Raw genomic sequence first — 25,131 nt, forward strand, 5'->3', positions numbered from 1 at the left:
ATTAATGTAGCAATTTCATTGTGAAATCGAAGGTAGGAGATTAATTGGAGAATAGCTGAGATCTGGCATTGCCTTTGAGCGGTTTAGAAGTCATAGAGCTTTTTATTTATAAAATTTTTGAGATGTCCTCTAAACATTTATGTCTGATACGTTATGAACCAGATGTCTTCCCAGTGGACTTTTTTTTTTTAATAGTAAAAGTGACACTTAGTGAGCCGTTTAAATGATGATGATGGTGGACACATTTAAGATTTCTTTGTAGTGGTGACCTTCTCCCTACTAGTTCTTAGAACAGAAGGACTGGAAAGTGTTCGTCCTTGCATTCAACACCAATTTTATTTTGCACCTTTGAAGGTGCCCCTCTGTCTGGGTGCTGAGTATTAAATAGTGAATAAAAAAGACAAATTATAAACAAGCAAATTAGGTACAGTTGACCCTTGAACCACTTGGAGGTTACAGTTGGCCCCCTGCATACATGGGCCCTCTGCATCCATGGATTCAACCAACTGCAGATCATGTAGTACTGCAGTGTTTACTATTGAAAATAACCCCCTATAAGGGAACCCACGCAATTCAAACCCATGTTGTTCAAGGCTCAGGTGTATGTATCTTGAGAGAAGTGCTGTGAAGAAATGATCTGGGTGCAGGTGAGAGGTACCTAGTCATTTTGAGAGTAGGGTAGGCAAGGGAAACAGCTTGTGACAAGGCCCTGAAGTGAAGCATGTCTTAAGGAACCTAACAGAGGCCAGTGTTGCCAGAGGGCAGGGAGTGAGGCAAAAGTTGGAACATCTGAGGTTAGCCAAGTGGGCAAGGACTGTAACATGCAGGACCATGGAGACCGAAAGAAGGAATTTGGACTTTATTCAAAGAGCAGTGGGGAGGGCTTCCCTGGTGGCGCAGTGGTTGAGAGTCTGCCTGCCAATGCAGGGGACACGGGTTCGAGCCCTGGTCTGGGAAGATCCCACATGTCGCGGAGCGACTGGGCCCGTGAGCCACAACTACTGAGCCTGCGCATCTGGAGCCTATGCTCGGCAACAAGAGAGGCCGCGATAGTGAGAGGCCCGCGCACCGCGATGAAGAGTGGCCCCCGCTCGCCACAACTAGAGAAAGCCCTCGCACAGAAACGAAGACCCAACACAGCCTAAATAAATAAATTTAAAAAAAAAAAAGAGCAGTGGGGACATTTCTAGGAAGGGTACCAACAGGGACCAATTTAGGATATTAAGACGTGGTGGTGGCTGGTACTGAGAAGAACAAGAGTGGCAGTGGGCAGAGCAGGTGGGAAGCTGATGCTGCAGACCAGGGTGTCCCAGCCACGTACTGACATCGGGGGCTAGCTGACTCTTTGTCCAAGGGGTATCCTGTGCCTTGAAGCAGCATCTCTGGCCTCTTCCCACTAGATGCCCGTAGTAGCCCTCCTCTCACTTTCCAAGTTGTAACAACCAAAAGGTCTGCAGACATTTCCAGAAGTCCGCTGGTGGGGGTGAGATCATCCCCCGTTGTGAGCCACTGCTCATAACCAGAGGGAAATAAAGACCTGGGGTGGAGTGATGGCAGTAGAGGTAGAAAGACATGCTCGGATTTGAGACCCTCTCAGGTAGAAGGGGATGTGCCGGATTATGCGGGGTAATGGGCTGAGAGAATTCTCCACTCTCCTTCATTGCCAGGTTTTTCTGGAAAAACTTCCTTTGCGTTATTTGGAAACCTTAAAATTCACCCACATTCGTCCTCGCTCTTTCTCATGCCTTAGGTCTTCCAAATATTGTGTCTGCTTTGTGTTCCATAGACAGAAAAGATCCATTCCCCCCACTACATACAAACCACACCATTTCAAACCCTGGAGAGGTGACAGAGGTGCTTGGTCTCTCACCAGGAATCCTGAAGTGGGTGAAACTGATCGACAACTTCGAAGGGGAATATGACTATGTAACCAACGAGGGCACGGTGTTCACGTTCAAGACAAATCGCCATTCTCCCAACTACCGCCTGATCAACATTGACTTCACAGATCCCGAGGAGTCCAAGTGGAAGGTGCTTGTTCCTGAGCATGAGAAAGACGTCTTAGGTAAGAGTACATGCTGCTTGGAAGTTGTGCTTTTGTTTCTGATAAGAACGTCAAGAAGTTGGTGCATCTCTCATTCTCTGGTGACCGGTTACAAGGTGAAGAACCTTCAACCTCTAATTGTGAAATGTCTCAATAGCGCAACCAGGTGTTTACTGTGTGACATCTTTGTAGTTAGTACAATACTGTGTGGAGTCTTCAAAAAATTGTGAAGGTGTGAATCCAGACCTTCAAAGGTAGTGCTTTTTTTTTTTTTTTTTAAATATCGGCTGTCTTTGTGTAGTTATTGTCTGATAATAAGCACTAATGTTTAGTTTTTTTAAATCATTTGGATTCAGAATCCTTAGCTTTTAGCTTCTGAATAACCTTTGGCTGTTTATATTACACCTATTGTAGATCTTAGGGTGGATTTACAGTCCTCTTACCGGAAAAGAGAAGAGACTCTTGTCAGAGTTAATTGAAATACATTGCACTTGCTGCTGTGTGCAGTGCACTACAGTAACCTCTTGAGAGCCTCACCTCTTTATCTGTCATGTTTCAGAGTGCCTTTAAGTTCCCATTACTGATTTTCTTGGTGATTTTCCAAAAATGATATACTGCTTTATAAGTTACTTCTTGCCTGAAAGCTGGATTTGATTTAAAATGAGACTCTCTAATTTTGTTACACTTTTTGACACAAAAGGAGAGTCGAGTACGTTCAAGCCAGTGAAGAGTTTGCTTGTGGAGGTGAACTTCTGCTGATGGGTTGAATGGGGATAAAACCTAGGGCCATCCCCAAATGGGAAGGTGTAGGGTGTATATAATTAGGAAAATAATTCCTTTTGAGAGCTGCAGAGTGGCCCAGTGTCACATAAAGCAGTCCTGACATGGGTTTTTCAGTGAATTTAAAGCACAGGTATTGGAGTCAGATCCAGGTACACATCCTGGAAAAGTAAGGACCCCTTCCCCACTGGCTCAAGGCAGTGTGCTCTGTGCCTGCAGATATTTCAGCCTGGCCTTGCTTAGCGGGTAGAGCGGAAGGTGGGCAGATGATTATAGCTGAGTCTCTGAGTGCTTCCCGAGGGCGCTCCCCGCCGGGCCCTTGCTTGGGCAGTTCCCTTGGCCCTGGAGGAAGCACTGCTCTGGGTGTTTGTCTGGGATCCCCTTCACCCCTGGGCTTCTGGCTCATCCCTCCGCCCGCTTCTGTAAAGAGGTCTCCAACACCTCAGGCAGTTCTGTCAGACAGGACCCAAGGCAACCCCATCCATGCTCTTTCCTACACAACCCCCATTTGCAGCCCCAGGGCAGCAGCCCGTCCCAGGCTCTTCCACAGTCCACACGTGCTTCTCAGCTTTGGATTAGGCACCGGTGCTCTGTCTCTCTCTGGCTGGGGTTTTCCCCAGCGGGGAGGGGGACTTACAGCATGACAGGGGCTCTTTCCAAGGAAATCGCTTCACCTGTCTCCTCAAAACCTTCCATTCACTCTCTGACCCTTGTATATTTGGATGAGGGACCCACGAGTCCTAGAACAGGTTTTCTGCCTTTTCCTTTAACACCTTCATGCGACTTTGGTAACCTGATGACTTCTGTCCAAACTGAGACAGAATGTCCCCCCCTAAGGGTGGTAAGAGCCAGCATTTAGTGAGTGCTTCCTAAGTGCCACAGGAGGGGCCCTCATGCCTGGTGGGTCCAAGGGAGACTTGGTGGCACACGTCTTCCTGAAGAGTGAGTGCCCTGGGTGTTTTTCAGGTTTGAGTCAGGTTGGAACAGTGATTCTTATGTAGGGAACCATCAGAGATGTAAATATTTCCCAAGGCATGTGAATTTTCTGCCTTTTAAAGCCCCCCTAAAGCAGTTTTAACTCTACCTTAAGGTGACATCCTATCTCACTTGCAGATCTAATGAAATGCAAATCAAGGTTATATTTTTATAACCTTTCCTCTAAAAGGTTATAAGTTCTTTAGACTGGAAAGGGGAAACCTTCCATATTCACAGAACTCATCAATTCAAAGAGAAGCACAGTTGAATTTGCAGTGTGTCATTAGCACAGAATGCCCTATTGAGAATAGAAACTAGAGATGAGTCACAAAGTACAGCTGTAAAGTCAGAGCTTTTATTAACGACAGTCTACAAATCACCTTGTCCTTTTCTTATTCACTTTGTTTTAGAATTCTGATGTGCTCGTAGTTAACACAGATGGATTATTTTTGGACAGAAATAATTTACTTCAGTTTTTTTTCCCCTTACTTTCCTTAAAACATTAAAGCCACATGAAATATATTGCCTGATTGAAGCACTTAAAAAGTCGTATTGGGTGAGCAAATTACTTTCAGGTGTAAGCGTTCTTCCTTATAGCCTGACGAGGAAAAGTTCGCGGTAGCGATCTAAACCACCCGTCGGACCTGAGGCCCCTGGTGATCCTCAGAGCTGCCTCTGGCCGGTGTCTTGTTGATCACTGATAACGTTATATGCGTGAACCTCTAGTTTCTTGGGTTTAAAAATAAGTAGTGTCAAGAGCCCCTTGCCCTGCGTCCCACCATGAAGCCCAAGGAAGGCTTTTCTTTTCCGCGCGCTAGAGCTGTTCCCTGCAGGCCTGTCCTCGCTTCCATTTACTAAAGCATCTCTCCCTCTGGATGGCCTGTCCTTGGCGCTGGCCCATCTCGTCCACAGCACTGCGGGTTGTGCTTGGTGCCTGCCCCCCTGCTTTCTCCTTTCCTCCTCTGCTCACTCACCTCCACTCTCCCAGCTCCGTCTCGGACGGTACCATCACTGAAGCTGCAGCCCTGGACACCGAGGGGCCTCGTGTCTCTGCCTCATTTTCTTCTCCCCGCACTTGCCACGTCCTGGTGAGTCTTCCTGGGAGATGCCTTTTGTTTCTTTGCCCCCTTCTCCAGACTTTATCCCCAGCTTGATGTGGTGTTGTGCCCGGCTTCTTACAGGTGTGTGTTCGGGTCTCCCCTCCACCCTCTGTGCACCTCTGTTGTTCTCTGGTCAGTCGTCGGATGCATACATCTGATGTCATCTTTATGTGTGTCACCCTTCTCTCCAACAGTAGCTCCTCAGTAACGGCTGAGTCAGAAAGGCCTAAACTCCCCCCTACCTCGCTCACCCAGTCCCCCATCAAACCACCACTACTGCCCCCCCAACCCCCGAATGGAACAGCGGTTTTCTTCTTCTTGAAAATGGATCTCTGCCTCGTTCTTTCTCCCAGTCTCCCTCCCTCCCTCCCTCCCTTCCTTCCTGCTGTTGGTTCATTCATGTTCCTTTTCTCTCTCCTCATCCCCAGCTCTGGCCTTCATTCCTTGAGTCATGTTTTCCCACCTTCTCGTCCCCCAGAGAGCTGTCCTGTTCCCGACACCACCAGGCCCCCCGCCTTCACACCCCTGCCCTCCAGACATAATTCAGCATTTGCTCAAGGGCTCTCTCTTATTTTGGGTCCCAACCAACCACTCACTCACCCTTGTTTACAAGTTACTACTTGTATTTTTATGCGATTGTGTCTCAAGGACAGAAATGACCTCATCTTCTTGCTGGTCCGTCCAGCACCCTGCAGGATATCTGGCACATACATGTACATTTACATTTAATACGGTTTTGTTGAGTAAACAATCCTGACAGATGTGGATCATGATTCGGGCTTTGTTGTTTTCCTTCTTATACCTCCTATAGCATGATATTGGACACAAAATAGGTAAGCAGGGTTATTTGTATTACACACGTTATCTAGATCATCAAAAGCTCCTGGCCCCAGGTGGAGAATATCTTGTTACCTCTGGAGATGACGGTGACAGTGATTTATTAAAGGGATACGCTGAAAACATGATGCATGATTGACACCAATTATAAAATCACTTGCAAGTCTCACTGCCGCAGAGCACAGTGTAGAACTCAAGAACTATTGTTCGGTGAAATGAATATGTTTTGGGCTAATTTTCAAAACTACATTATGCTTTATCTGTCGTTATCTTTTCAGAGTGGGTAGCTTGCGTCAGGTCCAACTTTTTGGTGTTATGCTACCTCCATAACGTAAAGAACATTCTGCAGCTTCACGACCTAGCCACCGGTGCTCTCCTCAAGACCTTCCCGCTTGAGGTCGGCAGCGTCGTGGGGTACAGCGGTCAGAAGAAGGACACCGAAATCTTCTATCAGTTTACTTCCTTTTTATCGCCAGGTGAGAGTCTTTCCACCAACGTTGTCCAATTTAAAAGTCAGACTCAGGTTTGGGTTTCTTTTGAGAAATAGAAATATAATGCTGTGTTATTGAAAATCACATATGCTGTATTACAGCCAAAATTACTTAGTGGGAATAAAACAGTAAAACAGACCCTCAGAACAAAGGGAAACATGAACACCTAAAACTGCACTCTCGTTATTCTTATATCCTGAGTCTCTCTTCCAGGGACAGGACCATCTGTTGTTCTAGGTTGATTTGAAAAATTAGTATGAACAAGTATAACCTTAGAGTCAGCCTTTGGTCTACAAAACACACACAGTGCAAATAACTAAAAGTGTTAAATAAAAATCTGTAGTCACATCTGACATTAATAAATTGTTTTAAAACTGAGAATAAATTCTGCTCTTGTTAAACTGGATTAAAATATAATTGTGAAAGTTTAGTCTTACATCCTATGGGGGGGGAATTTGTTACTTGGTTCTAGTAGAAAAGGAAACACTTGTAAATTGCAATTTTATGGTATCAGTTAATTTTCCCCAAAGTAAACATAGCTCTCTGTATAACATTTTTTTTTAAGTTGGTCACACTCATTTTGCTTGTTTTGGTTTTTTCCCGTTTCTCCACTTGGCTGCAGTGTTTCTGTTATAGCCGAAGCCGTAACACATACCCTGATTTGTCCCAGGAGCCTGGCTCAGTTGGCAGTTCGCAGTTGACTGGGTAGACCCTATCCTGAAAGCAATCTGGCTGAAAAGATGTCTGCACTTTCCTTGTTTGTTTTTTTGAGCTCCTTCATCGTCCTTTTTGTCCTACCCCGTTTTGTTGCAATAGTTTGGTCCTCAGCAAATAAAGCAGACATAGGGGAGAGCCCAGCAGGTGCGGAAGTGGCTTGTTCTCCTCCTGGGGTTTGGCAGATGACAGTGATGCCTGATCCACTTTTTTTTTCGTGCCTCAGAGTCACAGAGCAGGCAGTCTTTAAGGAATCTTATCGTCGTGACAGGTTGCCGTCAGGGTTATTAAAACCAAAAGAATGATACTCTGTACGTAGGACTGATGGTACATCTGGAACACCTAGCAAGCTTTTCTTGCCCATGTGCCTTTCAGAGGATCTCACAGAGATGTGGAAACCATGCCCAGGGCCAGGAGTCTGGAACTGAAAGGTCAAGAACCTCATGTCAGGGTGTCTCGAGCCTCACCCCTCCTCCCCTGGGGCTTGGGGGACAGTGGCAGCCAGTGCACAGGAACCAAGAGAAATAGCTTTCCTCCAGATAGCCATTGTCAACCACTGCTGCGGGATCCACACTTTATTCCCTCAACTTACACTGGTTCCGGAAATTTTACTTTGGAAAACCTCATAGCCTTTAAACAGTGATAATGGATAAAGGGCAATGAAGAGAACAGAGCAGGGCTGACTTACCTGCTCTTCATAAAAGCCAGTGTCCCCAAAGGCCTGTAAACCACCTTCAGTGACCCCATGTGGCCATTTATTTCAGGAACAAGTTCATCATTACCCAGGGATGAAAGGGCTCATTGTCCCAGCGTAAAATGATGAGTTCTGTACCAAGCAGTGAAATACTATCCGTGACTGTGGCCGTGAAGTTTGGAAAGAGAAGTGCGTTGTTAGTTCTGTATGGCCAGGCAGCTCCTGAGCAAGCTTTAATTCGTCACTGCAGTGCTTTGTTCTTCTCCTTCGTCTTTTCTTATACATTTTGCCTCCTGCTTTTTCTTTTCTCTCCTTCATGTAATCTGATATCTAAAACCAGAGAACGGGGCTTCCAGACTCAGGCCTTCTTATCCAAATGTAAAAATGGCCATCAGATAATTGAACTAGATTCCTTGAAAGCAGGAATGGCAGTGTGTACATATCCACGCCCACATACGTGCATGTCCGCTCAAAGGCTGTCTGGCGCTGGTCTCTGAAGATTGGCTGTCCACTACTGCAGTAAACAGCAGAGACACTAAATTATAAATAAAGCCCTGGGGACAAAAATACCTGCAGTGCCAGCTGCTGTGGACACGTGGTACGTCTGGCAGGTGAACACCAGCTGCCTCTTTCCCATGGAGGTACACGGCGAAGACACGTCTTGAGCCAAGCCATTTGTACCTTGAGTCGCACTTGGAAGAAAAGCGGCAGCCAGGGCAGTCTGGAGCACGATGCACTTATTCCCTGTGGCTCAAACCACTTAGTGGTCGAGCCGACTGATTCTGTACTCGTGAAACCTTAGAGGGCTGTCTAAGGCTCACTCCAGACTTGCGTGTGTTGTGATAATCCAGTACAGGCGGTCCCAGTTGCATGGCTCTGAGAGACAGGGAGAAGAAATCAAAGAACCTTTCCCAGGCTCTTTGGGAAAGGCATAAAACTGTTTCAAGACTTTTATTTGTTTTAGGTCCACGGCAAACCTGAAGGGCTGGTACAGAGATTTCCTGTGCACTCTCTGACCCACACATGCACTGCCTTCGCCGTCATCAGCATCCCTGCTACAGGGCACATCCCCTGTGGCAACGGGTGAACCTGCATGGGCACACATCATAGTTGCCCGAAGTCCGTGACTTACCTTAGGAGTCACTCTTGGTGCCGTACATTCTGAGTTTGGAGAAATGTATGATGACGTGTATCCATCATTATGATACCAGGCAGAGTATTTTCAGCGCCCTTAAAAGCCTCTGTGCTCTGCCCTTTTCATCCCTTCCCCCCGCCAAGCCCCTGGCAACCACTGACTGATCTTTTCACTATCTCCATAGCTTTGCCTTTTCCAGAATGTCATGTAGTGGACTTATAGATTATGTAGCCTTTTCAGGTTGGCTCCTTCACTTAGTTATATGAGTTTAAGGTTGTTCCGTGGCTTGATGGCTTATTTCTTTTTAGCACGGAGTAATATTCCATTGCTTGGTTGTCCCCCAGTTTATTTACACATTCACCTACTGAAGGACATCTTGGTTGCTTCCAACTTTTGGCAGTCATTAATAAAGCTGCTGTAAACATCTGTGTACAGGTTCTCGTGTGGACATGTTTTCGACGCCATTGGGTAAATAACCAAGGAGTGCAAACAATTTTTCAGAGACTTGTTTTAGTTTGTGTGTTTTTTTTCTTTTAATAACCTTAAAACCCAACCTATAATCGGATGAAACAGTATCTACATGGGTCATCTTCACAAAGTTCTTTTGCCTTCTTTTTGCATATCCGATTTTCCAGATTCCTCGGATGATTCTTTTGCAACCTCTAGGTTTGCCCCTTCCTCCTAACTCCCATTTCTTTCACCTCCTTACATTTATTCAGATTATATATAGCAGGAATATTCGAACTGATCGTCCCTGCCTCTTTCCTATTGCTAGAATAGCCTTGTTAAAACACTGTTTTCATCAGGAGACCCATCTTCTCAAGTCCAGACACCTCGTGTGGTCTTAAGGGAATTCCATAATTCAGTTCTCTTTTGCCCTTAAACTTTGAAATTATTCCCCAGAGATCACCTGACCAGTCCTCTCTGATTCATGATTCTAGGATGGTTTCTCCAATCCCTTCCCCGCTGCTTGTACTTAAGCAAACCAATTCAGACAGGACACAAAGCATCATTAGACTATAGGAATTCATGTTACAGTGTGACTGACCCCGATGGATCTATAAATAGAAAGTATCCATCAAATATATTAAGTACCAGTACCTTTAGATTTAACCCAGCCTCCCCCAAGGTGCCACTTCTGCCCCAAACAGAAGAATTAAAGTCAGGCACTTGGCACCCTTTCTCCCAAGAGTAGCCAGCCCGCGTCCTATACTTATTTCATTCTGCTGTTGGAGGCTTTGATGTCTCAATTTTTCTAGATAAACAGGCATTTAGAGTGTGTTTCCTACTCATTGTCTTTCACTGGGGTCACTGCCCCAGTAACTGGTCAGAGCTGGGAATCCTGGCTCCAGGGTCCTTTGTCGTTCATTGTAGTCCAGGTAACAGTGATGCCAGGGTGATGCCAGGGTGAGTCCAGTGCTCAAATGGCACATGCTTGTTCTGCAATCTCTTGTTGTCGTTGTTGTTTGGTCTGGAGTTTTTTTTCAAGGATTCAGATGCTTTTTGTGTTTGGATGAAGTGGGGCAGGTACACTAATGAAGAAGCTCTTCAAAAATTAACATACGTGTGAAGATAGCAATTTGCCCTCAAGATTACGTTTATCTGGGCAAGTACAGTATTCAGTGTATCTGGTGATTTAGCATGTATGCCCAGAGTGTAGTCTGGAAGTATTTTATATATAAAGACATATTCCAACAAATACCCAACTATAACTTAAACTAAGAAAGCCAGGACTTCGGTCATGTTACACATCTCCCCACTGTCAATGTTAATCATATTCCCTATTATAAACCTTAAAATAATTTGTAAGCATGAGAATTGAGATAACATTCATAGGGGTTAGCAGTCCTGTTGTTAAGGAATCTGAATGTATTACTTTTTGCCAGTGGGGGGCAGGGTGCTGTTTCTCAGCTGTTAGTGAAGTTCATCCGTACACAGAGGAGCTGCAAAGAAAGCAAGCTGCCATTTTAACACATGATCAATCAATTTGAATGTGCCCTGTGGGAGTACCGCTTAGTTTCTGGTTTTCCAGCAAGTATCAGGATCTCTAAATTGATTTTTCATATACTTGACAGCATATGTTTAAAGTATTCTGTGGGAGGGCTCCTTCCACACCAGCCACTCCAGATGACTAATTCTGTTTCATAAACTATAGCAATGTTGTTGTTTTCAAACAGTAATGATTCGTCTTACTTATTGTTTCTTTGGTTTAGTTCTTGAATGCTAGAGTGTAGTAGCGTTAAATTAAGGAAATGGAATTTTAATTAGTGGTTAAAATAAGCTAAAATGTTATGCTGTGTGTTCCTCAATCTGTGTTGTGCACAATTACTGGGATAATCAAAATTTTAAAGGCAAGTCCAAAAGGCTACCCTAAAAGGCTGTCTTTGGTCCTTGATTGCTATCCACATGTGTGTCCACAGATGGGTGGGTATCAGGTAGCAGGCGCCCCAGAGTTCCCATCAAGAGACCCCTGAATGGCTGTTGACTTTGGGCAAGTCATTTGAGTTTTCCATCTTAATCACTTCTCAGGTAAAATGGCCCTACATGAAGTTTCCCATCGTCTTTGACCTGTTCTCCTAAGTGACCTGGCGTGGGGAAGTCCTGTTAAGTTTCTGCAGTTAGGTTTAACTATTCTCGTAGTCATGGAATGCATTAGAATCTTCTCAAATGAATACCCAGGTGACTGTTGTAAAAAGGAAGGCCGGACATGCTGGTGATGATGAAGTGTGAACTGGTGATGACGAAGTGTGAACTGGTGATGATGAAGTCAGGCACTCCGCACGCCTGACCGTTCTGGGCTCTCTTGCTGCAGTGACCTTACACGGCACTGCTGACTGTGCTTTGTGATCTTTGCCCCCCTTGTATCTAGTGAGTTTGTGGACTGAACTTAAGACTTCCACTTCCTTCTAGGTATCATTTATCACTGTGATCTGACCAAAGAGGAACTGGAGCCCAGAGTCTTCCGAGAGGTGACTGTGAAAGGAATCGATGCTTCTGATTACCAGACAGTCCAGGTATGGAGCATTTGATCCTGACAATGTGAGTCAGGAAAATCTGACTTTCAGGCCAGGCCATGCACACCCCGCTTTGTCAGGAGCCGTGGAGGTAATCCACCACAATACGGGCAGTAGATATTTGGGGAACTCCTGCGGTTTCTGGGCATTGAGCCAGGCGCGGTCCCTGCCCTCCTAGAGTTTAAAGGTTCTGCTCCCGGAACTGCTGCTCTTGACAGGAAGCCAGAGTCCCTTGTCTGGGTGATCAAGGCAACACAGTTTGTCTGCTTGCTTGAAAGTGGGTTGTTTTCTGGCTCAGGTCTCGTGGTGTCATAAATAACAACATAGATCCGCTCTACATAAAATACTCAAGTGCTAGGAGTCAGCCTTTTCAGTCTGAAATTCGTCTGTATGTCTGCCTGGCACAGGGTGAGCACGCCATAAAATATTAGAATGGATGAATTAACTGTTTCATTGTCATGGCACCACCAGTTCAGTCTCTGGTCACCATCCTTTCAGGTTAAGAGTCTCCATTTTTGTTTTCTTAGCGCCCCAACCGTACTGAGTCTCCCAGAAGCCGAATCACTTACTAATGGATGATGTAGGATGACTCTGTTCCTTTGCAGTGAGAGCTCAGCTGTCAGGCACCAGGTGCTTATCAGGGCTCTCCCACCAGGGGGCTGCACCACACAGACCACAGATTAACAATCAGACTGTTGTTCGCGAAGGAAAGTTAGAAAAAGGAGCACTGATGCCCCCGAGAATGTTTCTGTGAAACTAGGGCATCATTTTACTTTAGTGAATTGCCCTTCACCTGTCTAGGATTAGTCTAGACGATGGGCTAGATCTAGTTCAAAAATAAATAAAACCTTTTTTTATGAATTATGCTTTTTATTTATTTACTTTTGGTTTTTCTTTTTAAACATCTTTATTGGAGTATAATGGCTTTACACTGGTGTGTTAGTTTCTGCTTTATAACATAGTGAATCAGCTATACATATACATACATCCCCATACCTCCTCCCTCTTTCGTTTCCTTCCCACCCTCCCTATCCCACCCCTCTAGGTGGTCACAAAGCACTGAACTGATCTCCCTGTGTTATGCGGCTGCTTCCCACTAGCAATCTATTCTACATTTGGTAGTATATATAAGTCCGTGCCACTCTCTCACTTCGTCCCAGCTTACCCTTCCCCCTCCCCAGGTCCTCAAGTTCATTCTCTACGTCTGCGTCTTTATTCCTGTCCTGCCCCTAGGTTCTTCATAACCTTTTTTTTTCTTAGATTCCGTATATATGTGTTAGCACATGTTGTTTGTTTTTCTGTTTCTGACTTACTTCACTCTGTATGACAGACTCTACGTCCTTCCACCTCGCTACAAATAACTTAATTTCGTTTCTTTTTATGGCTGAGTAATATTCTATTGTATATATGTGCCACATCTTCTTTATCCATTCACCTGTCGAGGGACACTTAGGTTGCTTCCATGTCCTGGCTATTGTAAATAGAGTTTCAGTGAACATTGTGGTACATGACTCTTTATGAATTATGGTTTTCTCAGGGTATATGCCCAGTAGTGGGATTGCTGGGTCGTATGGTAGTTCTATTTTTAGTTTATTAATGAACCTCCATACTGTTCTCCATAGTGGCTGTATCAATTTACATTCCCACCAACAGTGCAAGAGGGTTCCCTTTTCTCCACACCCTCTCCAGCATTTATTGTTTGTAGATTTTTTGATGATGGCCATTCTGACTGCTGTGAGGTGATACCTCACTGTAGTTTTGATTTGCATTTCTCTAATGATTAGTGATGTTGAGCATTCTTTCATGTGTTAGTTCGCATTCTGTATATCTTCTTTGGAGAAATGTCTATTTACGTATGCCCATTTTTGGATAGGGTTGTTTGTTTTTTTGATATTAAGCTGCATGAGCTGCTTGTAAATTTTGGAGATTAATCCTTTGTCAGTTGCTTCATTTGCAAATATTTTCTCCCATTCTGAGGGTTGTCTTTTGGTCTTGTTTATGGTTTCCTTTGCTGTGCAAAAGCTTTGAAGTCTCATTAGGTCCCATTTATTTATTTTTGTTTGTATTTCCATTTCTCTAGGAGGTGAGTCAAAAAGGATCTTGCTGTGATTTATGTCATAGAGTGTTCTGCCTATGTTTTCCTCTAAGAGTTTGATAGTGTCTGGCCTTACAGTTAGGTCTTTAATCCATTTTGAGTTTATTTTTGTGTATGGTGTTAGGGAGTGTTCTAATTTCATTCTTTTACATGTAGCTGTCCAGTTTTCCCAGCACCACTTATTGAAGAGACTGTCTTTTCTCCATTGAATATTCTTGCCTCCTTTATCAAAGATAAGGTGACCACATGTGTGTGGGTTTATCTCTGGGCTTTCTATCCAGTTCCATTGATCTATATTTCTGTTTTTGTGCCAGTACCATACTGTCTTGATTACTGTAGCTTTGTAGTATAGTCTGAAGTCCGGGAGCCTGATTCCTCCAGCTCCGTTTTTCTTTCTTAAGATTGCTTTGGCTGTTCAGGGTCTTTTGTGTCTCCATACAAATTGTGAAATTTTTTGTTCTAGTTCTGTGAAAAATGCCAGTGATAGTTTGATAGGGATTGCATTGAATCTGTAGACTGCTTTGGGTAGTATAATCATTTTCACAGTGTTGATTCTTCCAATCCAAGAACATGGTATATCTCTCCATCTGTTTGTATCATCTTTATTTTCTTTCATCAGTGTCTTATAGTTTTCTGCATACACATCTTTTGTCTCCTTAGGTAGGTTTATTCCTAGGTATTTTAGTCTTTTGTTGCAGTGGTAAATGGGAGTGTTTCCTTAATTTCTCTTTCAGATTTTTCATCATTATTGTATAGGAATGCAAGAGATTTCTGTGCATTAATTTTGTATCCTGCTACTTTACCAAATTCATTGATTAGCTCTAGTAGTTTTCTGGTAGCATCTTTAGGATTCTCTATGTATAGTATCATGTCATCTGCAAACAGTGACAGCTTTACTTCTTTTCTGATTTGGATTCCTTTTATTTCTTTTTCTTCTCTGATTGCTGTGGCTAGAATTTCCAAACCTATGTTGAATAATAATGCTGAGAGTGGGTAACCTTGTCTTATTCCTGATCTTAGTGGAAATGGTTTCAGAGTTTCACCATTGAGAACGATGTTGTCTGTGGGTTTGTCATATATGGCCTTTATTATGTTGAGGAAAGTTCCCTCTATGCCTACTTTCTGGAGAGTTTTTATCATAAATGGGTGTTGAATTTTGTCGAAAGCTTTCTCTGCATCTATTGAGATGATCGTATGGTTTTTCTCCTTGAATTTGTTAATATGGTGTATCACATTGATTGATTTGCATATATTGAAGAATCCTTGCATTCCTGGGATAAACCCCACTTGATCATTGTGTATGGTCCTTTTAACGTGCTGTTGGATTCTGTTTCCTAGTATTTTGTTGAGGATTTTTGCATCTATGTTCATCAGTGATATTGGCCTGTACTTCTCTTTCTTTGTGACATCTTTTTCTGGTTTTGGTATCAGGGTGGTGGTGGCCTCGTACAATGAGTTTGGGAGTGTTCCTCCCTCTGCTATATTTTGGAAGAGTTTGAGAAGGATAGGTGTTAGCTCTTCTCTAAATGTTTGATAGAATTCACCTGTGATCCAGCTGGTGCTGGCCTTTTGTTTGTTGGAAGATTTTTAATCACAGTCTCAATATCACTGCTTGTGATTGGTCTGTTTATATTTTCTATTTCTTCCTGGTTCAGTTTCAGAAGATTGTGCTTTTCTAAGGATTTGTCCATTTCTTCCAGGTTGTCCGTTTTATTGGCATAGAGTTGCTTGTAGTAATCTCTAATGATCTTTTGTATTTCTGCAGTGTCAGTTGTTACTTCTCCTTTTTCATTTCTAATTCTATTGATTTGAGTCTTCTCCCTTTTTTTCTTGATGAGTCTGGCTAATGGTTTATCAATGTTGTTTATTTTTTCAAAGAACCAGCTTTTAGTTTTATTGATCATTGCTATTGTTTCCTTCATTTCTTTTTCATTTATTTCTGATCTGATCTTTATGATTTCTTTCCTTCTTCTAACTTTGGGGTTTTTTTGTTCTTCTTTCTCTAACTGCTTTAGGTGTAAGGTTAGGTTGTTTATTTGAGATATTTCTTGTTTCTTGAGGTAGGATTGTATTGCTATAAACTTCCCTCTTAGAACTGCTTTTGCTGCATCCCATAGGTTTTGGGTCATCGTGTTTTCATTGTCATTTGTTTCTAGGTATTTTTTGATTCCTCTTTGATTTCTTCAGTGATCTCTTGGTTATTAAATAGTGTGTTGTTTAGCCTCAATGTGTTTGTATTTTTTACAGTTTTTTCCTGTAATTGATACCTAGTCTCATAGTGTTGTGGTCAGAAAAGATACTTGATGTGATTTCAGTTTTCTTAAATTTACCAAGGCTTGATTTGTGACCCAAGATATGATCTATCCTGGAGAATGTTCCAGGAGCACTTGAGAAAAAAGTGTATTCTGTTGTTTTTGGATAGAATGTCCTATAAATATCAATTAAGTCCATCTTTTTTAATGTGTCATTTAAAGCTTGTGTTTCCTTATTTATTTTCATTGTGGATGATCTGTCCATTGGTGAAAGTGGGGTGTTAAAGTCCCCTACTCTGATTGTGTTACTGTCAATTTCCCTTTTTGTGGCTGTTAGCATTTGCCTTATGTATTGAGGTGCTCCTATGTTGGGTGCATAAATATTTCCAATTGTTATATCTTCTTGGATTGATCCCTTGATCATTATGTAGTGTCCTTCTTTTTCTCTTGTAATAGTCTTTATTTTAAAGTCTATTTTGTGTGATATGAGAATTGGTACTCCAGCTTTCTTTTGATTTCCATTTGCATGGAATATCTTCTTCCATCCCCTCACTTTCAGTCTGTATGTGTCCCTAGGTCTGAAATGGGTCTCTTGTAGACAACATATGGGGTATGTATGGGTCTTGTTTTTGTATCCATTCAACCAGTCTATGTCTTTTGGTGCGAGCATTTAATCTATTTACATTTAAGGTAATTATTGATATGTATGTTCCTGTTACCATTTTCTTAATCGTTTTGGGTTTGTTATTGTAGGTCTTTTCCTTCTCTTGTGTATCCTGCCTAGAGAAGTTCCTTTAGCATTTGTTGTAAAGCTGGTTTGGTGGTGCTGAATTCTCTTAGCTTTTGCTTGTCTGTAAAGGTTTTAATTTCTCCATCAAATCTGAATGAGATCCTTGCTGGGTAGAATAATCTTGGTTGTAGGTTCTGCCCTTTCATCACTTTAAATATGTCCTGCCACTCCCTTCTGGCTTGCACAGTTTCTGCTGAAAGATCACCTGTTAACCTTATGGGGATTCCCTTGTATGTTATTTGTTGTTTTTCCCTTGTTGCTTTTAATATTTATTCTTTGTATTTAATTTTTGATAGTTTGATTAATATGTGTATTGGCATGTTTCTCCTTGGATTTATCCTGTATGGGACTCTGTGCTTCCTGGACTTGATTGACTATTTTGTTACCCATGTTAGGGAAGTTTTCAACTAAAGTCTCTTCAAATATTTTCTCAGTCCTTTTCTTGTTCTCTTCTTCTTCTGGGACTCCTATAATTCGAATGTTGGTACATTTAATGTTGTCCCAGAAGTCTCTGAGACTTTCCTCAATTCTTTTTGTTCTTTTTTCTGTATTTTGCTCTGCAGTAGTTATTTCCACTATTTTATCTTCCAGGTCACTTATCCGTTCTTCTGCCTCAGTTATTCTGCTATTGATTCCTTCTAGAGAATTTTTAATTTCATTTATTGTGTTGTTCATCATTGTTTGTTTGTTCTTTAGTTCTTCTAGGTCCTTGTTAAACGTTTCTTGTATTTTCTCCATTCTGTTTCCAAGATTTGGGATCATCTTTACTATCATTACTCTGAATTCTTTTTCAGGTAGACTGCCTATTTCCTCTTCATTTGTTTGGTCTGCTGGGTTTTTACCTTGCTCCTTCATCTGCTGTGTGTTTCTCTGTCTTCTCCTTTTGCTTAACTTACTGTGTTTGGGGTCTCCTTTTCGCAGGCTGCAGGTTTGTAGTTCCCGTTGTTTTTGGCGTCTTCCCCCAGTGGCTGAGGTTAGTTCATTGGGTTGTGTAGGCTTCCTGGTGGAGGGGACTGGTGCCTGTGTTCTGGAGGATGAGGCTGGATCTTGTCTTTCTGGTGGGCAGGTCCACGTCCGGTGGTGTGTTTTGGGGTGTCTGTGACCTTATTATGATTTTAGGCAGCCTCTCTGCTAATGGGTGGGGTTGTGTTCCTGTCTTGCTAGTTGTTTGGTATAGGGTGTCCAGCACTGCAGCTTGCTTGTCGTTGAGTGGAGCTGGGTCTTAGCGTTGAGATGGAGATCTCTGGGAGAGTTTTTGCCGTTTGATATTACGTGGAGCCGGGAGGTCTCTGGTGGACCAATGTCTTGAACTCGGCTCTCCCACCTCAGAGGCACAGGCCTGAGACTCAGCCAGAGCACCAAGACCCTGGCAGCCACATGGCTCAGAAGAAAAGGGAGAAAAAAGAAAGAAAGATAGAAAAAAATAAAATAAAATAATGTTATTAAAATAAAAAGTAATTATTAGAAATAAAAAAAAATTAAAAGTAATAAAAAGAAGAAAGAAAGAAGAGAGGAAGCAAACCAAAAAACAAATCCACCAATGATAACAAACACTAAAAACTATACTAAAAAAAAAAAAACAGAAACCTAGGACAAATGGTAAAAGCAAAGCTATACAGACAAAATCACACACAGAGGCATATACATACGCACTCACAAAACGAGAAAAGGGAAAAATATATGTATATCGTTGCTCCCAAAGTCCACCTCCTCAATTTGGGACGATTCGTTGTCTATTCAGGTATTCCACAGATGCAGGTACATCAAGTTGATTGTGGACATTTAATCCGCTGCTCCTGAGGCTGCTAGGAGAGATTTCCCTTTCTCTTCTTTGTTCGCACAGCTCCTGGGGTTCGGCTTTGGATTGGCCCCACCTCTGCGTGTAGGTCGCCTGAGGGCGTCTGTTCCCACCCAGACAAGATGGGGTTAAAGGAGCAGCTGATTTGGGGGCTCTGGCTCACTCAGGCCGGGGGGAGGGAGGGGTACGGTGTGTGGGGCGAGCCTGCGGTGGCAGAGGCCGATGTGACGTTGCAGCAGCCTGAGGCACGCCGTGTGTTCTCCCAGGGAAGTTGTCCCTGGATCACGGGACCCTGGCCGTGGCGGGCTGCACAGGCTCCTGGGAGGGGCGGTGTGGAGAGTGACCTGTGCTCGCACACAGGCTTCTTGGTAGCTGCAGTAGCAGCCTTAGCATCTCATGCTCGTTTCTGGGGTCCGCGCTGATAGCCGCAGCTCACGCCCGTCTCTGGAGCTCGTTTAGGCGGTGCTCTGAATCCCCTCTCCTCGTGCACCCCGAAACAGTGGTCTCTTGCCTCTTAGGCAGGTCCAGGCTTTTTCCAGGTGAATAAAACTTTGTTTACAAAACCAATGGCAGACTGGATCTGGCTGCGGGCTGCAGTTTGCCAACCCCTCTTCTATATCAGAGGTCAACATACTGGCCTCGGTTTTATTGGAGAGCAGCCACACCCGTTTGTTCACATGGTGTCTGTGGGTGCCTTAGTGCTTTAACTGTGCAGCAGAGACTGCCTGGCCCACAGAGGCTAAAGCACTTAGTATTTGGCCCTCTAAGACAAAGTTTTCTGATCCTTAGTCTGTATAAATAGTATTTATAAAATCAGAGTGTTCTCAGTAGACATACAGGGGCTTTGTCTTGAAGCTCTGTCGGGCCTGAAATCTACATGTACTTCTTGGGTGCCATTGGGTGAATCATTTAACTTTTCTGCCACAATTTTTTCAGCTGTAAAACAGAGTGCATATTTTGCAGCCTTCCTGCGGGATTATATGAGATGATATATACAGGCATACCTTGTTTTATTGTGCTTCGCTTTATTGCACTTTGCAGATACTGTGTTTTTTTAACAGATTGAAGGTTTGTGGCAACCCTGTGTCGAGCAAATCTGTGTTGGTGCCATTTTTCCGACAGCATTTGTCCACTTCATGTCTCTGTGTCGTATTTTGGTAATTCTTGCAAAATTTCAAACTTTTTCATTTTTATTATTAAATTTGTTGTGATCTGTGATCAGTGATCTTTGATGTTACTATTGCCAAAAAGATTATGACTCACTGAAGGCTCAGGTGATGGTTAGCATTTTCCAGCAATAAAGTGTTCTTTAAGATATGTACATTGTTTTTTTAGACTTCATGCTGTTACACACTGAATAGACTACAGTATAGCGCAAATGTAACTTTTCTTTGCACTGGGAAACCAGAAAATTCATGTGACTGGCTTTATTCTGATACTTGGTTTATTGTAGTGGTCTGGAACTGAACCTGCAATACCTCCAAAGTATGCGCATATTAAGTGTCTGGCACATAGAATATAATCAGTGTTAGAAATAAATTCAGCAGACTTTTTGTTTTCCATAGCTATTTTGGCTTCTTTCATTTTCAGGGTGAGCCATTGCCTGTAGAGGTATCTTTTAGGGGCCAGTAGCCCCTGTCTGGTGCTTATATGGTTCGTTAATTCACCATAGTCCTGCATTAGACTTTTAAAATCACTCGTAGGCTGTCATTCTTTGCTGTTTTCCGTTTTCTCCACGTGTAAAAAATATGTCCCTATCAGCTGTAACATTTGGCCTTCTCAGGGACTACTTCTAGTCTTGCCTGGGGGCATCCTCAGGCGTGTGTGTGTGTGTGTGTGTGTGTGTGTGTGTGTGTGTGTGTGTGTGTGTGTGTGAGTGATGCACGCCACTGCCTCTCCCATCAGTAATGCAAAGGATGCCCAGGCAGCAACCAGTGACTGTCCCTGCCTTCTGCCCTCAAGGGTACAGCCTTGGCTGCCCTAGGACTGGGCAGAGTTGCCCATGAGAGACAACCCCCATCCCACCCCCCATCTTCTTCTCATGTCTACTGTGCAGCCCCTAAGGTGTATATTTTCAAAAAACATTATTCTCATTTTTTTCTGCTTCCCACAATTCCTGCCAAAGTGAGTAATTACCTTTGGAGTTTGGGGCAGGGAGGGGGACCTGTAATCATGACAGCTTCCAGGGAAGCAGCCTCTTCTAGGGAAGTGACTTTTATTTCTCAGTGAGGATGGTGGAGTTGGTTTTCCTATCAGGTAGCTGTTTTTTTCTGTTCTTCACAGATGATACACCAAGAAACTAGTTACAACCTAATATGTATTGTTTTCATTTATAAATGAAAAGGTAAAACTTTACAGTTGAGCACGTACTTGTGTGGAGTAGAAATCCCTCAGCCATGTGCATAGCAGCCTGAAATTTCCAGATTAAACTGGGGAGGAAGCGTGCTTGGGTGATGCCAGTTGCTATGCCGTTGGAAAACTCACTGAACTCTTCTGTGTCTGGCTCTCCACTTTTCTGACGTTGAGCTACTGAAATGCTTACAACCTTTTATTTGTACTGCTGCAATAGGAGGAAAAAAAGATTAAAAGATTCACGGTAAATATTTAAGGAAATAGTAACTGAGTAACTGGACAGAACACATTGGTTTTACAGATCTTAAGGAGGTATGCCTGGGGGCAGAATATAGCCTCTCTAGTATAATGGCAAGAGAAGATTTTAATCGGTTGATTATATACATTACACATATTGCACTGAGTTATTTAAATAGAATTCTTTCTTTGTGTAAAGGTGCCTTTGGAATGTACCGTGATGTCACAACACCGTAGACTTAAAATCCACTTTGCAGTGGTTTAGCTCAGGTGTACACAGCTGAGCTTTGACAGGAAATGTGAGCGTGACAGATGTGCTCACAGTTTGATCAGGCTGTCAGTGGTGTTGCCAACAATGACCAAACTGTAAAAGCAGACCCGAGAGCGGGATTTGTGCATGAACGGCAAAATTCCTTATAGTATGTAATAGAAACCACAGCATTTTGGGGGGAAAAAAAAAGATACTGTTTTTGTTTTCAGTTACTTCAGGGTAATGCTGCTTTTGATTTCGCTTGACTCTGGTGTTTATATTTATTCTGTAATTGATTTTAAAATAAAATCCCCTGGGCTAGTCGTCATTCCTTCTCACATTCTGTGAGGCACATTATCGTTTTGAGGCAAATACTGCAGCACAGATTACCCTGCATGGTTAGGCAGTGTGATTAATGGTGGTCACAGGCATGAACATCTACCTGGTGGTATAGCTGGTCAGGTGGACCAAGCCAAGGAGGGAAAAAGAGGAGGGTCAAAGAAACACATGGCTAAATAAGCCACAGAGGGCTGTTCTTTCATTCAGGACCCAGAGCATCTTGAATGGTGGCGGGGTAGGGGGTGGGAGTGGTCTAGATTGCTGACGGACACAGAACAGAGCTACCGTCTGTGTAGTCTTTATCCAGTCCTGACTACAGCTGTGGGTAGAAAATTGATCTGTATCGGAAATACAATTTTGAAAATCTGATCCTGGAAAAACTGTTTCTCTTGCGATCTGGGGTACACATAAGAATTTAGTTTTGGATAGGTTTATCAAATCTGCAATTGACTGATCTTTTTCCTCCTTTTATTGTGAATGACATGACCACATAATATTGGTTAGAACATCTGTGCCCGTGTCTTTAAAAAGAAATTGAAATACTGAGCATTAGAAATTACATTAATAACACAGGTTTGGTGATAAGTGATTTACCTGAAAAATCTGTCTACATTTATAATCAGTAATATGTTTCATTTTAAACAGAAGCGAAGAAATAGAGAAATTTAGTCTGTCAACAAATATTTATGATGTGACATGCAATGCCAGGCGGTACTGTTTGAATACAGAGATGTTCCAGACAGAGGCACTGTCCCTGGGAAATTTATAGTCAGTCTGGAAAGTTGAGACACAGAGATCTGAAAGGTCAGACACCCCCAAGGATGTTATCCCAGTGATCAAGGGAAAGGTGAAAGCTTCCATCAGCACGGCCATGTCCTGGTCAGGGTCATGGAGGGAGTCTTCACAAGAGAGGTGGAAACTGGGCAGGGCTTTGAGGGATGGCTGCTTCCGTAATTCCCAGGTCCTTACTGGGACTCCTGAAGAGTTTTACCACAACCCTTCATTCAGAGACTGCCTCTGCCTTTTTGTAGCAGTATTTTCATAATTTCACAGGAAGTTCGAGAAGAAAGGAATCATGCCCTCAACATCCTATGCAGGTAGGGTTGCCTTTGGCAGCTGTCTTTTGCGGATGGAATAGTGTTTGCACTGTGGTTGAACATGGCATGACAAAGGATGTAGTGTAGCAGAAATGCAGTTTTTGGTTTCTCATTGTCTCATTTCTGTTCAGCCAGCTGAGAGATTGGATTTTCTCCTCCCAAAATGAAAGACAAAATTTACAGACCTGAAAAAGAACAGTGTACTCTGAATCAACTCCCTTAACAACAGTTTCCACATTTTATAAAAGAATACATTAGAAGGAAGATTCAGTTTTATGGGGCGATAGCAAACCTAAGGCAGTAGAGTACAGAAATAGTAAGAATTATAAGTATTTAACACAGATTTTAGTATCTTGATTCCTGTCCTCTTAAACTGAGGAATTTTACCTTCTGAGGTTTACCTGCGGTAATGCATGTGAGACATCAAGAACATCCCAAAGCGCTGTCTGCATTGTAGCCGACCAGAAATGCTAAAATTAGATGATTCTTTCGGTTTACCAAGATGCCTTGGGGTAGAAGGAGTGGCATTTTTTTTCTTTAGGTTTTTTTGCTAACCTTGGCGATATCTAATTTGTAGTTGCTAGTATGCGGGCTTTGCCATTCAGAGAACATGTTCTCAGAACGTTAATTAGTGTTTTAATACTCATTAACTTCTGTGCTGAGGGCATGGCATGTGCAATGTTTGACTCATCCACACCCTTGGTGAGCTGACTATTGAACTAACGGTAATGTTTTTCTGTAGCGCTGTGTTCTCACAGTTAGGAATAGGTCAGAAATCTTCAGAACATGTGAGTGAAGAGTGAATGGGGGAATGTTTTCAAAAAGAACGTTTTGAGAGGATACAGTGCTTGCATATGATTAGGAAATGGCCTTAAACTGAATCAGCTGTTCTTGACGATTTTGTGCCTAAGCTTTCATGTTATTTTTTATAGTACGCTTCGCAGTGACATATTCTTGCATAAACAGATTCCTGCCTTTCTTTAGAATTCTCTTTGTCGCCCAGCCATCCTAGCTTGATAGCATAATATTCATATTCAGAGGGCATATGTTTGTATCTGTTTCCTCTTTAGATAGCAGCTGTGTTAAAATAATTTGACTGTAAAAGATGATAAGAAAGAGTCTTGGTTTTCTTGCTATCTTATAACAGAGAAATAGGTTATGGGGCCCAAGTGCGTGGTTGGTGCAGTTTCCATACCATAAATAAATCCTCTTCCATGTTTTGAAAAAGGACATTGCTTGGCAGCAACCTGAGAATATGTAACCCACTTAGAGTAAAAATCACAAGGTGGCCTTGAGAATTGAGCAACCAAATCCCCATAACGATAGGCCTGGGGAGATTCCTTGAGCCTCCTGCGGGCTTCCTTGTTGCAAGGTGGAAAACAGCTTGAGGCACTTAAATAGTGCCCACTTAAGTATATTCAATTTTTGTTTAAATTTTTCCAAGAGTCATGGCTTTTGAAATCCATAAAAGCTGCAGGTTGCTGAGCTTTGCTGATACTGAGGTCAGTAGATTTCAGATTACTCACAGCTAACAACTAGCTCCAGCTCCTTGCTAGAAAACTATCCTGGGAAAAAGAAAGTTCTATTTCATTATCCTATAAAAACAAAGTAGAAAGTCACTCCCCTCTTATTAGTACTGAAAGAGTAGTGTAGTTGTCATCTATGAATAGTATGTGCTAATGGTGCTTATCTTTTGCCATTTTAATAATTATTTCTGTTTTTAGAAATGAGTCTGAATCTCAAGGTGTGTTATTCAGATTAGATTAGATTTCTCCTGTGAGCAACAGGAGAAAAAGTCAAAAATAACCATGGCTTAAAGGAAAGAGATGTTTATTTTTCCCTCTCACTTAAAAGAAGTGCAGGGGAAATCAGTCCAGGAACGACTTGGTGTCTAAGGTGTAAGCAATCCAAGCTCCTTCTCTCTTGCTGCTTTATCCATACATGGCTTACGTTCCCGCCATCACTTCATGGTCCTAGAAGGCTGCAGGGGTTCCAGCCATTTTCTATCCACTTTCCAGCCAGCATGAAGGCAGCAATAGGGAAGAAGAGGGAAGGGCGGATGTTTGCCCTGTTTGCCAGAGGTGACGTGTATTATGTCTGCTTTCACTTTATTGGCGAAAACGTACTCACGTGGCCA

General features: G+C 42.8%; 1 protein-coding gene across 2 annotated transcripts in view; it reads left to right on the top strand.

The window, feature by feature from the left end:
* PREP (prolyl endopeptidase) overlaps positions 1 to 25,131 on the top strand; it is a 138,087-nt gene that overhangs the window by 66,385 nt on the left and 46,571 nt on the right. The window contains exons 8-10 of one of the 2 annotated variants that reach the window (XM_082405233.1): positions 1,787 to 2,065; positions 6,015 to 6,212; positions 11,681 to 11,784. In XM_082405233.1, the coding sequence (XP_082261359.1) occupies positions 1,787 to 2,065; positions 6,015 to 6,212; positions 11,681 to 11,784 (581 nt within the window). The remainder of the gene's footprint in view (positions 1 to 1,786; positions 2,066 to 6,014; positions 6,213 to 11,680; positions 11,785 to 25,131) is intronic. The other variant, XM_082405234.1, reaches the window with a different exon arrangement.

The sequence above is a fragment of the Balaenoptera borealis genome (genome assembly GCF_965194805.1).
Source record: "Balaenoptera borealis genome assembly, chromosome: 9".
In the NCBI taxonomy this organism is placed as follows: domain Eukaryota; kingdom Metazoa; phylum Chordata; class Mammalia; order Artiodactyla; family Balaenopteridae; genus Balaenoptera; species Balaenoptera borealis.